Source organism: Stegodyphus dumicola, chromosome 1 (assembly GCF_044657685.1).
Source record: "Stegodyphus dumicola isolate Sdum_Otavi_A_Nest chromosome 1, ASM4465768v1".
NCBI lineage: Eukaryota > Metazoa > Arthropoda > Arachnida > Araneae > Eresidae > Stegodyphus > Stegodyphus dumicola.
Genome location: NC_140768.1, coordinates 252,061,321 through 252,075,610, shown reverse-complemented (window position 1 = coordinate 252,075,610; position 14,290 = coordinate 252,061,321). Strand labels below are relative to the sequence as shown.

General features: G+C 29.7%; 1 protein-coding gene across 1 annotated transcript in view; it reads right to left on the bottom strand.

The window, feature by feature from the left end:
• Positions 1–2,641: 2,641 nt before the first annotated feature.
• The window catches only part of LOC118189644 (tachykinin-like peptides receptor 99D), a 386,548-nt gene continuing 374,899 nt past the window's right edge, over positions 2,642–14,290 (bottom strand). The window contains exon 5 of the mRNA XM_085827305.1: positions 2,642–12,790. Coding sequence (XP_085683431.1) covers positions 12,535–12,790 — 256 coding nt within the window. The 3' untranslated portion in view covers positions 2,642–12,534. The remainder of the gene's footprint in view (positions 12,791–14,290) is intronic.

The following is a 14,290-nucleotide window of genomic DNA, read 5'->3' as shown; positions in this document are numbered from 1 at the left end:
ATCAATAACATTTACATACGTTTAATATTTAATTTGTATAGACATTTTTTTAAGTAGGTAGTAAGGCTCAAAGAATAAATATTTTATTAAATATGCACCTGCATTTCTGTTTAGTGAAATGAAATGTTTTGTTTCATATTTTAATATTATCAACATCAAAAGTCAGATTACACATTTTACTTCTTGTTAAACCGTTCATAAAATAAATCACGTGTGTGATTTTATGTTTTATTTCTTTCAGAACGAAGTAGTAAGCGCACAGCATTCGTTTTTAGCTTGAAAATAACCATTAAATTGATTGTTATCATTTTATGGTAATTTAAGATTGCGGCAAAGAATGGAGAAAGCACTAAAATAAATTGAATCGTATTAAAGAATGGTGAGTTATTTGAATATATTTTCTTTCTCAAATTGCTTACAAAAATTGAAAAGTTTCGATGTTATTCATTCGAAACGCGTAGCGTCTGCATATTTTGAGATAAAAATTTAGCTTATCACATAACGTTTTCTATCTTTACTTTGTCATTATATCCTAAATTAAAAAAAAATATTGTACATTAAACACAAATAAAAAAACTCTGATGTTAGAAAAGCAGGCTATTGTGTACTTATGATTCAACTAATTTATCACTAAAATTAACTAAAATATTAGGGCGATACATTTGCTGTGAGATATAGCGAAGATTATTTTCTTGATGTGGAAAATTATTTTGGAAAGCATAAGCACTGCTTTTAGTTTCTTATAATAGGATAGTGTGAATTATTCTTGACAATCTATTCCTAAGAAATATGTTAGACAAGGATGCCAGTTGTCATACAGTAGACAGGGAACAGGCAAGGCATATTACATTTAGCTTTCGAAACTTTACAAGTAAATTCTTTTCTCATTCGGAAGAGTAAAATTTAGTAAAAAATCTGAATCGCAAAATCACTGCAGAACCAGATGGACTGCACAACGCTATAATAATAAAAATTATTCGAACAATTTCTATTACTTATTATTTGTTTCCTTAATCGTCAGTGCAAAATATGATAATTTGGAACTTCCTTGAAGGGACTTAAAGAGCAGAAGAATGCAGCTAAAGCTACTACATATACCATAATAGATATAATATATTAACATAATATATATCAGAAAGGACAGCCGAACTTGAAATATATACCAATGGTTCTAAAACTGAGGACGAGGAACATTCTATCAGGAAATGCTCCTTCAGTAGCAACGGGTTTATACCCCTGCAGTGAATCAAAGATTAGGCAAGACACGAGGGAAATAAAGCAGCGAACATGCTGACAAAGAAAGCAAGAACATGCAAGTTCCTGGCTATAGGCATGTACACATCCCGGATTAAAACACTAAAAAGAAAAGTCAGCCAAAAATCAGAAAGCTTCAGATTACCTAGCTGAACAGTGAACCCTGACCTACAACTGTCATTCTACATAGTTTCGGCTTTAAAGACTGGTATCAATGCACATAATGCAAAGTAGGCAGTTTAGGAATTATTTACATGAATGTGTCCTAACTCAGGACAAGCATCTCTCAAAACTTTCAGAAATAAATCTCAAGTGGATAAAGAGACAATAGGAAGTATTATACATTACTAATTTCCACTAGCCTCGTCAGCCCTAAATACAGAAAACTCTATGCTGACACAGCTGTGCATTAAACAATACCATGCAACAGCCTATCTACGTATGTTTCGACTTAGGGACTCGGATCAGTTCTTCTGTGTTAAAGTTAGCAAGAGATTTTACTGCGCGATGTGTAAAGTATTAGCATAAGGATATCTAAGATTACTGCTATTGGAAATATTTATAACTTTTGCAACTACCACTCATAGATCAGTAATTTTCCGAGCATTCTATTTAGCTTTTGACTATTGATTTTTTTTTTTTTCATGTTCTTTGAAATAAAAAGTCTTATTGAATTTCGGAATAATTTAGAATTCGTTATAATTTGTTATCTTCAGATTAGCTGTGCCTCGAAATGAATGCAAAAATCACGGCTAATTAACTATTATTGCTAAAATTCATAGATATATGCAATAATTATTGTCATTGTTAAATTAGTGGATAATGTTGCTTTAGGATATTACTTAACTTTAGCAGTGTTTTAACAATGGTTCATTCTAAAGTATTTTTCTAATGTGTTGAAGAATATTCAAGCCATATGTGGAGCCCACACGTCGAACGTATAGAAGCATTTCTGTAATGTATGTGATTCATTTTTTTATATAATAAGGTAGTTATTTCGCCTAAAGTACGCTGGATAGTACAACAATTCATACTGTCATAGACATTATAATTGATTGACAACTGATATTAAGGTTGACAACTGATATCAGTTGATAGTATATATGATATATACTATTTTTTTTTACATTTTAAATGAAACAATCTTACATGTACATTATAATGGCATAAGAGAAAACCATTTGAACAAACATTTGAACATTAGGTCTTTAATATAGAGTAATTTGTATAACCATCACCCTGTCACAACAAATATATGCTTAATATTACGTATAGTTTATTACACTAGTAGTTTGATCATAATTTCAATATTACCTAATAAGAGTTTGTTTGTTTTCACTTTTAACTATGGCATAACAAAAGAGGAGAGACCACATTAATCACTAAGAAAAGTAATGGATGTAATGATTTATTTAAGATCAAATTAAATAACAAATCTACAGCACCGTTCGGACGTCGAGTTTCTGCTCCAAAAAAGTATGATTAACATATTGAACAACAACAATAAAGGTGAGATCATTAGTTACGCAATAAGTACTGTCAAACACACAGAGAGTTTACTACACAAATACACATCATTATATACAAAGAGAATTAAATTAGTGTGAATTAAGCAAGTAAGTAAGTAAACTAAATTAAATATACATTTATGAACTTACAACCATTAAAATTATAAATAGTAGACCACCGATACATTACAAATGATTAAAGAAATCGAACACTTTCTGGAAGTCTTTTGTTTACATGTATGTTTGTATTATTTATGTCTTTTAAGAATAAATAAAAATTAAACTATATTAATGCCTATTTGAAAAAAAAGTTTTCAAATGTAATACTCAGCTAAAATGGCAAATAAAAGAATGCATATTATATATATCGCAAAAGTAATTATAGTATTTATCGATATAAAATATATTATTTCTTTATGATTAGTATGCAGAACTAAAAACGAAAATTTAATTACATTTTGATATATTGACAGAAGTTTACAAATGATCAACACATTGAAGTTAAAAAAAAAAAAAAGACAAGATGGAAAACATCGAATTTGGCTGGATAATTTTTCATAAAATCTGTCCAAACATTTGCACTTGTAGTACTTTACCTAACCAGGATTTAGAGTGTTCATTGATGTATAAGAAGATAGAAATCCAAGATGCGTTAGCTAAATGAAAGAGCTAGAAAAAGAGGGAAAACTGATAGTCATTTACGCAAGTATGTTCAAGGTTAATGATCATAAATTTTGGCTGTTCAGTACTTTAAGATGAAAAGAAAGTGTTTAAATACTAATAAAAAATATTCAGTGTTTCGAAAAATAGAATTCGAACAGAATCAGCCAAAGTGTTTCACGTGCAAGTCAATTTATCTTCTGCAGGTTACAGAAACTGTTAACATTGTCAATGAAAGTATCTATTCGTCTACGATAAGTTTGTCAGCTGGACATAGTAGTAAGATAGAGGACCGAGTCACGCCTTTAACATTAAAAGTCATAGTTAGATGATATTAGATATTAGTCAAGCCTGCAATAGTTAACAAGGACGCATTTCGTCAAAATGCAGAGCTCTTTTAGGGTGGAAAAGCGCAAATCTCTGTTTCTTGCTCTTTGACTGGAAGATATGCGTGTACAAACTGATGAAGAAAAATTTATATTTGGAATTCCATGGAGTGCAGCTGAGTTATCCTTTTAAAACATTTTAAAACTTTTTCTCTGTGGGCAAGGCGTCAAAGGTACAAGGCGTATACAATTTGAAATGAGCCCAAAACAAGACCTACGTTCATTTCTCAAATGGTATTGATTTAAATGTTATTTTGTTGTTATTTTTATAATGTTGATTTAAACGGTTATTTTGACCATGCAAAGCATGCGAAGAATAGCTGCTTAGGAAAGTGGATAGTATTCAAGTTGCATATTATGAATGCCTCAAACGCACCTTATCCATTCGCCGTGGTTCGCGACTGCGTCGATTTAGCAATGTCTATCGGCTATGTTTTGAGCTTTTTGGATAACTCTGTTGCCTTCAAAGTATGCTGAAGTTACAACTCAGATATTTAATAATTTGACATAACTGCAAAGATATGCATTTCTACCTTATTCCTAACTGTTCAGAGATATATAAAATAAAATTTGGAATTTGTATGTTAAGTATATGGCCTAAACAGCATGACAAGAACTGTTAAGTGGACTGACTGTCCTGGCGATAGAGGAAACGAAACTAAAATAGGGCATACAGGCAAATGAATTTCCTTTGATGACAGATAAAGTACGATCTTATCGAGCGATTCTCTTTTCATCATGTCTGTATATTTAATTTAACAGAGAACGCAATAGTTTGCTTGTCTTTCAGACTGAAACTCGATTGAATAAATTTGAGACTCTATTTCAGAATTCTAAATTTTCTTACCTCATAGAACATTGCGAGAAATAGATAAAGTCATCTTAAGGGAGAAAAAGGATTTTAGACTAATCATGAATAATCCTTGAATTCTCTGTTTTCCTTAAAGGAAACCGTCCCCGTTTAATATGTTATTTTTTAAAATTATGAATTAGTGCATTTTTTATAATCATGGATTTTAATGTCGCTTGCTTTAAATTCTTGTGTTAAAATTTATGTTAATTTCAAGATTGTGCTGTTTATTTTGCGTTTTATGAATGAAAAATAAAGATTTTAGACAAATATCTTATAATAAAACATCATAAGAATTGACTCTGATTTGTCAAATCAGAGTTAGAGAGTAAAAAGAGTTAGAGAGTTACAGAGTTAAAAGAGAGTTCTTTAAGTTTTTTCACCATTGCAAGTCATAATTAGAACACTTTATCACAGTTACATTTTGAAGTATTCCATAAATAAGTTACAAATTTAATATTTTCGATGTTTTTAAAAATTTCTTACATTACTGGATGAAATCTTCTTCATTACCATTAAGAACAGATTTGATATTTTGTAGTTGTATAATTACTTATTTTATTAGATTTAACAATTTTCTTTTTATTACTTACTTTCACGGAGAGCATTTGTTTCCTGGTTGGTCTTTTTTATATTAACGTTTCTAGGCCCAATATTTTGAATTCTTTGTAATTTAAGAAACGTTAAGAATCATATAAAATATATAAAGTATAATATATATATGTTGCAATATTTTCAAAGATAATGATTTTAAGAATTTTTTCTTGCTTCGTTAAATTTTAATGACTCTACAAGATGTTATATTTGAAGGAAGAATAAAATGTTTTAAGCATAAATTGATTGCAGACCGTAATGTTTTGGTTGTTCAATCGATAGTCTTAGGAGGGCTTCTTCTTCGGTAAGAACTTCTCAGATTACGATTCATCATCCTTTTTACGTCATAATTTTCAATAAATCATTGCTCAGACTATAGTAAAAATAAAATTTGATTACAAATCCAAAACTGTGGAACCAATAATAAATGCATAATTTAACTAAAGTATAAAGTACCAGAGCTTGAAGAAGATAATCACTTTGGTACTTACAAAAACTCTGCACAAGATGTGGCATGCAAGTGTGCTTCATACAAAGTAATGATGGGTGTTTTTTTAAATGACTTTTTTTAAACATTTTGAATGTAAGTTAAAAATTCGTGACCATCTAGTGATTTGAGAAATTTTTATATTCAAGAATGTTTTAAATAGGAGTGTAGGACAAAGCTTAAAACAATAAACTCCCGATTAATCGGGATAATACCAGGAATAATTTTCGCATTCACTTAAAATCAAAGTTAAAGGGAAAGGATTTAAAACCATAGGAAACATATTATCTTAATAGAAACATATTAATTTACCTGTGGTTTTAACTAGCTTAATTTGCTGAGTAAATTCCTTTGATTTCTTAAATCTGTATTCAAACCTGAAAGAACCCACTGTAAATGATGGAAGAAAAAAAAAGACATGATTAGAAATGAAGAAAATAAGTTATAAATGACTGCGACATCATCCGCTAACATTTTTGCAATTCTAGGTGTGTTTCGCTTCTTTTCGTATGTTCGTGGACAGATTTGTTTTAAGCTTATGGATTGCACTAGTAATATTCCCAATGTATATTTTTTAGAACACGCTGATATTAATTCACAATAATAGTTGTTGCCAGTTTGCTTAATGAAGTTTGTGTTCTTGCATTAGAAGATATGTGACTGGTTAATTAATTTTATACATAATTTAGAACGCTAGCTAGGTAGTTCTTGCTATATGTTCTAATTAATTGCTGTTCTGCTGTTCTTGTTAATGTGACTTATCTCACTTGTCTGACAGTAACATCAGAACAATAACTCAAAACTCATCGTGGCAAGGAGTGACAGATTAAGCCTGTCGTTCGCAAGAGCCTTGAGCATCACATAGGTCATAGCACGAGTTTGCTGAGTTCAGCCCGTCCCCAATTTTGATGGACAGAACGCCGGAGGGGGATGCGTCCGAGGGTGTCTTACTCTTCTTCTCCTAAGACCAACCTCTCGAGAAGACTTTCGGCTCTCTGCATATTTAGAGCTCTCCCTTTCCGTTCAGACACTATACATTTACAAACATTCATGAGTTCTCGGGGATTCGAACCCGGGCCCTTCGGAACGGCATTCAGCATCGCTAACCACTAAGTTTTCATTTCCATCATTCAGTCAGATTCGTATTATTAATAAATGTTATAAGCTATTTCTCCCACCTTCTTGGCATACCTTCGTGGTGTGGTGGTCTGCACGCTGAGCGCGTATTCCAAAGGTTCGCGGTTCGATTCCCGGCGAAGGTGTTACTAATTTTTCATCTTGCCTGCTTCCAAAAAAATCTTAATGTATCTACAAGGTAAGCAAGTAATAATGAACTGTAGTTTGTTCCGTGTTAGATATATACGCCATAGTTAAACGTTTGATGAAAGCTTCCGTAACTGTCTGATATAATAATTCTTAAAATGGTTACGCTAATGTAAGATTTGGTTAAAATATTCGTCTGTCTCATAGAATACTTTAACAGCTAAATTTAATGCAAAATACTTTTCGGCAGTAAGTTCCATAAATAAATAATTTATCTCTTAAAAGGGAGAAAAGGAAATGTCAAACCCATCTCATAATTACAAAGACACGATAGCAAACTCAATCATAGTATTACCATATATTTCCTGTTTTTATAGTCAAACTTATTTAAATAAATACTTAACGCCAAATTCAGAAATTTGTTATCAGTTGGCAACAGAAACTTGGAGACGAAAGCAAAAGTCTGAATTGTGCTAAATCGATTTTTTTGGGGTAAAATGTGTACAGTGCAAAATTTTAAAGCCTGTAGTAACTAACATGTCGAAAGCTACAGTTAAAAGTTTTCCTACCACGCATATTAAAATACTATATCAATTTATTTAACATTTTTATTTATTCAACTTATAAAATATTTTATTCAATTTATTAAGAATTAATAAAAGAAAAACTATCATAGAGTACGTTCTAATGCGCGTCTCAGAGTCGAAACAATTAAAATTAGATACAATTTAAAAAATTACATTAAATTTTGCAAATTTTATTAACTGAATTGACTGAGATTTCAACAATATTCAAAGATAAACTCTCAGAAAGGATTTGCTACAATGATTAGAAAATTAAGAGCCTAATTTGTGGAAACTATAAGTGTAATAGCTTGACTATGGCATATATAAAAATAGGCAACAGAAAATAGAAGCCTCTAAGAAATTAAGACATGCAACTATGCTAATAAACAAACTATGGTAAAAATATTCATTTTGTTCTAATTGTTATAAAAGTAATTTAAATCTTCTCTTTTAAATTAGATTTATATGTTTAATCTATGGTAAACAGAAATTGAGAGAATCAAATAGATGTGAGAAAATATATCTAAGTAACTAGAAATCTCTGTTTTGAAGCCAGAAATTTAAACATTTCGGATAATTTATCACATATTTCTCTTTAATTGTAAAGGTAATTTATTTCATAGAAAAATAAGCAACGGAATAAAGAGTACAAAAAACAACTGGAAAACGTCAATAAAGAGAATACATTAGTACGAATTCGAGCTAAGTGAATTATCTAGAAACGGGAAGTTGAGGACAAATTTAGAAATAAGTTACAAAAATAGGAAAATAACACTGCTTGAACATATTAATATATGTTTTCTTTAATAGTCATTGTTTTTGAAACTGCCTTTCTGCATTTTAACTCGAAATTTAACAATAATTCATCCAGTCTATGAATAATATCCAAAGTCAGTCTAGCCGAGTCGTATACTGTTAGTGAAAAAAACAGCAATGAAAGAATTAAAAACCTTGTCACAAAAAGCAGTTAATTATGTAAAACTTCTGTATTTAAAATAATAGGTTAACAAATTGATCAAAATGCGAAACTCAGTTTGTTTAGCGAAAGCTGAAAGACGGTTTGAGGCAATTTGGGGTTACGTAAAGGTTTGATAAACTTCACCTATCAATTTATTTGTTGTTGAGTACACGTTTATCTCGAGCATAATTTGTTTCATATCCTGTTTTATCCTCAACCAAGGGTTATTTTTTGTTGAATGTTTGTGAAATTTAGCCATAGGTTTATTGAACTACACCCCGAAGTGCATATGTGTGTATTATGCATTTTAATGAATGTTGAAGGACCTTGAGAATGAATCGGTCACTACATGTGCTTCTTGGATTTAAACTATTCACGTTTATACTACTCTTTATATCAAGAGTATCTGTTCTAAAAGATACTAAGAAACGATAGCGATTTTTAGAAATGAAATTATACAAGACTGAGAAAACAGAGAATGCAATTTATAAATATTTTGGTTTTTAAGTTAATAAAATAACGATACATTCTTTTGATCGACGAGTAAATTCAAGCTAGCATGAAACTTAAGTGAAAGATTTCTTAAAAGTAAAGGTATAGTACTGCAATATATTGAAAATAAAAACATTTTAAAAAGCGCTATTTTAACAAGAATTTACTTTTTAAAAATTAAGTCACAGATTTTTAAAAATAAAGCGTTTTTAGTGATTTTCAGCCCGCATATCTCGAAATATTAATCTGATGATAATTTACAAAACAAAGATTCGAACGTTGTATAATATGGCAAATATGTAACATGTAAAACAGAAATGATAACAATATAAGAAACTGCATTAAACAATTAAATAAGTATAGAAAACTTAATAATAAAATAAATGGATAAATAGGCTGATCTTTATTGAATGAAAAGTTTGCTTTAGGCAACAAAGTGACCTAGATAAAGCAAGTCATTAATTTTTAGAAATAAAACTGAAAAAAATAAGTAATACTTTGCAACAATATGCACTCAGGCATACACACATAAATTAATTAATTTTACATTTAAATTTTAAACATGGATTTATCCACATACTTGATAAATTATGCTTGTTAAGGTGTAATGTAACAGAGGTCTGCTATTCAAGGAATGTTACAAAAATCCATCAATTATACAAGAAAATATACTTACATTAAATAATATTAATTTCACTCTATCTGCGGTACATTCATGATGTCCAAATATATAGTTTTCCAACAAATCAGACAGTAAATACTTAGATAATTATATTACAAATAGACCACTAAATATATCAAAAAAGTAAATTCATCTCGTTTCCATGTAATTCACATCATACATTTACAGTTTATTCTTTTAATTCAACAAAATGTAACAAATGCAGACCAAGTATGAATATTGAAAACCTATTAGGTTATGTAAATTTTTTATGTGGCTACTTAACTAATAAAACAAAGAACAACGCGTAGGTGGTTAGTAATAACATTAATTAAAGCTTGCATATTAAAGTAACTGAAACTCATTTAGATATATTTTAGTTATTTAGATATTTTAAATTATTATATTTAAAATTATTTTCTATTTTACACATTATATACAAATAATTTAAACTTTTTGAAAAAATCTGCACAGTTTTCTCAAAGAATTATTTAAAAAAAATTCTGGTGTTATACGAGTATTATATAGTATATATAAAGTGACATTTGGTAAACTATACAACATGTATAAATTCCTCTGAATCATACAGCACAACAGCATTTATAACAATAGGTCTTAGAAATAAGTATCTTAAAGTGAGGTAAAGGAACTGTGTCAATTAATTAAGAAAACTCAATTATCACATAATAAAAAATCTTATTTGTCCAGAGAATAGTTGAAATATTACAATCACTTGTGCAACAAACGGTTGTGAGTTCACAGTTAATGTACATGGAAACAGGAATAAAATTTTCCAGTAGAATGATTTGCAGAAATAGTACTATTCTATTGGACAACTTGACAACTTGAAATAGTATAGTTACTGAAATAGACTAAAAGCCATGAAGCAACCAAATATGTATATTTGCAGCTGCCGGCATTTGTGAAGAGAGCTGTTTGTTGCAAGTGTTGCAAAAATGTACATTAAACTACAAATATTAAACATTAAATATACTTCATCAGCTTATGAATTATCTTACGTATTTTCTTTATCTTAAGATACACTGAATAAATACAAGTGACGGGACATTACCAATAGATGTCGAAGTTAATTCAGTTTATACAATTAGATATACTTACATATTAAAAAAAAATTCGGAATATACAGAGAAATAAATTACACACTTTACAGTATTTTCTTTTCTGTTTTCGTGTGTATTAAACTACACTTAAACCTTTCCAATTCCACTTTTCCAATTTTTTTAACAAGAAAAAGTGTTTTTGATTTTTTTTTTATTATTATATAACAGTGGCGTCAGTTTTAGTTAACTCTGGATATTTTATCATGCTGAAAAAATAAAAGTAAAAAAGCGTTTTGCACTTTTGCTATTTCCATCAATTAGATTATAAAGCTTTAAAAAACATTAAAGCTTTAAAAAACATCTTGCATTCTAGTCTAGATTATAAAGCTTTAAAAAACCGTATTTTTATGTTCTGAACTTTAATGAGTAAAGAAAAATATACATGAAGTACGTTTATTATGAATGATGGAAGATAGTTAAGTATCTACACATCTTCAAATAAATAATCCTATTAAGGAATTTAAATTGATAGAATAAAAAGCATTTTTATTTTAATTAATTTACAGATGATTTCATTTAGATATTTATAATGAACAGTTATTTTAATTATTTCCTTCATAAAAGTACGGTACAGATTTAGTTAAGCCGCGTTATTCAGCATCTACATTGTATTTACTCTTTAATACAAATTAATGCTCTTGCATTGATTTTCTTCCAACACGACTAGAGATACTATAAAAGTCACCATGAATGCTAAAGCTTACCTGCCACTGTTCTATAGTTTTAACGAAAATCCTGTTTTAAAATTGATAAAATATATGGGGTTTGTTAATTATTACAAATACCATCCGAAATACTTATAAGAAAGAAATCAGACATGTTGACGGAACCATTATAAATGAACTGGGTGAAGACAGTAGATTATTTCCAATACGATTTTCCTTAATAATCTGCATACCAAATGCGATATTGATATTTACAAGAGAAAAATTCATTTGAATCAGCTGTTTTACTATATATATGATAATTCAGATCAATAATCACACAATTTTCATCCAACGATAGCAAAAGAAGCCATATGAATATCTATAGTAAATTGGAGACAAACCGTGAGTTGGCAACATTATTTTATTGCCTATTGATTGAGAAATTACAGTTATTGCTTCTCTTTTATTCTTAAATCACAATCCCGAAGCTTATATACAATTTAACAGGATGTAGCTCTATGCTACTCAGAGAAATGTGTTTAATTTCTGTGAGTTCACATCAGCTTCAGTCGAAATCCTTATGATAAAATAACCTCATCGGTGACATGGATAAAAAAGTTTCCTTTGGTACTTCCATGAATCAAGTCAGCCTTCTATTGGTGGTTCTCGCAACAGAAGGCTAACAATTCCAGCTCAATATTTACTGTCAGTTCATAGCGAATATAAGAAGCTTTCTCTCAGTAATTCTCCAAGAAAGGTAAGTTCCTTTGTTCAAAACATAATTGGGTTCTTGTTTGCTATTTCTAAACTTGTTTGCTATAAATAAATTCTCAGTCAAGCGAAAATACTAAGTATGAGTAATAATACAAATCAACAACTTACAGGAACATAAAGTACACATAGTCACAAATCTATAATTCTTTAAAAGGAAATTTAGACATTTAATTATTGAATTTCTTCTGGGTGATTACTATACCCATTTTGATAAACAAATTACTTATAACGCAGTAGGAATACAGATTTTTCAAATTATAAGTAGAATAATATTCCGTAAAGAATGTTTTTTGATGTGCCGTTATTTCATGCTTCAGACATTAGAAAACCTGTCCTGTCGAGGTGTCTTTGGCGTTAGGAATGGTGTGCTCGAAGTGTGACTGCCATTCAGAGATTCGGTGACGGTATGCAGAGCGAGGTTGTTACTTCCATTTATTGTCACTCGAGTTTCGGTGTAGGGCTCTGAATAACTGTGTCTGACGGTTGCAAAATTCCGCTTCTCGAAAGGATTGACTCGCTCCTCTTTCCATTTGCAACAGCAAAACACTCGTTTGAACCCCTGTCGAAATCTGAGAAAAAATAATATTTATTAGGAAGTTAAATGCATATTTTAGCATTAAATTGATAACAGATCAATACAAATAATAAATACAATTGATTCTCAATGCTATAAATATTTTAATTATTTCCATCTTAACCCAATTTGTATGTATATTCCTACATCAAGTGTAGGCATCAAGAAATCCAGAAAGTAATACGCTGTGTTAAAGTTTGAATCTTGACGGTATCACATTTGTAAAATTGTAGTGCCTGATATTTTAGGTGTCTTCTGCTGGTTTATGGAAACTTTTAGATATCATCTTATTCTTCTTGAGATTTCCAGAGTCTCGTAAGTTGGTTAGATGTATACTTCCTAAAGTAACTAAACTCTTCTTACTAAGGCATACCTTAGACATAATTCACCAGTAGTTGAGCTTAGGGACCTATCCAATCCGCATTTTAAATCTTAGATGAAAAGCATCGGTAGAAGATAAAGAAATTTTACGTTTTAATAGTTTTTTTTTCTTTTTCAGAAAGCGAAATTCCTCTTCGAAGTTTTCTCATCTTCTTAGCAAGTGAAAAAGGACGACTGCCAGAATTTTATTTCTCTTGAAGGGATGATTCTACACTCACTGCATTAATCAATAAATTAAACATCCCATATGTCTAAATGGAACAGATTGCTCAAAAATGCTTTCATTACAAAGCTGAAAGATAATATTGGGAAAGGAATTAAAATATTATTAGCAAACCATTTTGAATTTGAAAGATATATGATAATTTGTTGTTTACCCTTTTAAATTAGTAACTTTAGTTGCTAGATATGCATTACTCATATGATAAGATTACTGATAATGTTAACGCATAATTTAACCCTGCTGAGCATTAACCACCTAAGCATTTCGTAACTAATAGTTTTATCTGTCATATAGCTTTAATGGATCTCGGGCTAACTCGGAAAATAACGGTGTTGGTTTTCCAGTAATTATGTGTTAGAGATTCTGGTCTATTGCTCTCTTAGGAGTGAATGCCTAATTGCGGAACTCATGATGTAAATACCTATGTGTAGTAAACTAATATAAATGGTCATTATGACCCATCGAACGAAGTAAATTAGTCTTCCATTTCGTAATTTGATAGCTATGTTGAATTCACAATGTTTAACGAATTTGGAGCAAATATGCATGCATATACAAATCTAGGCACAGCTAAAATTCTGCAAAGTAAAATAACTTAATTTAAGTAATTTAACTTAAAATAACTGAAATATTCATACAATATTTTATTTTATGAATATATGACGTAGCATTTTAATTAATTAGTAATACTATTGTTAATTACGCTCATTAATTGGCAATTTAACTGAATAACAACCGGATCAAAGAAACACATTTGATCTTATTAAGCATTCCGTACTCATTTAAATATTTATTACTCCTGATACTTACAAATATAGTTTTATTTTTACTTCTAATCTGATTTATACTTCTCCTAATTTTTGATCTGATTCAAGATTGTTCTATACTTTT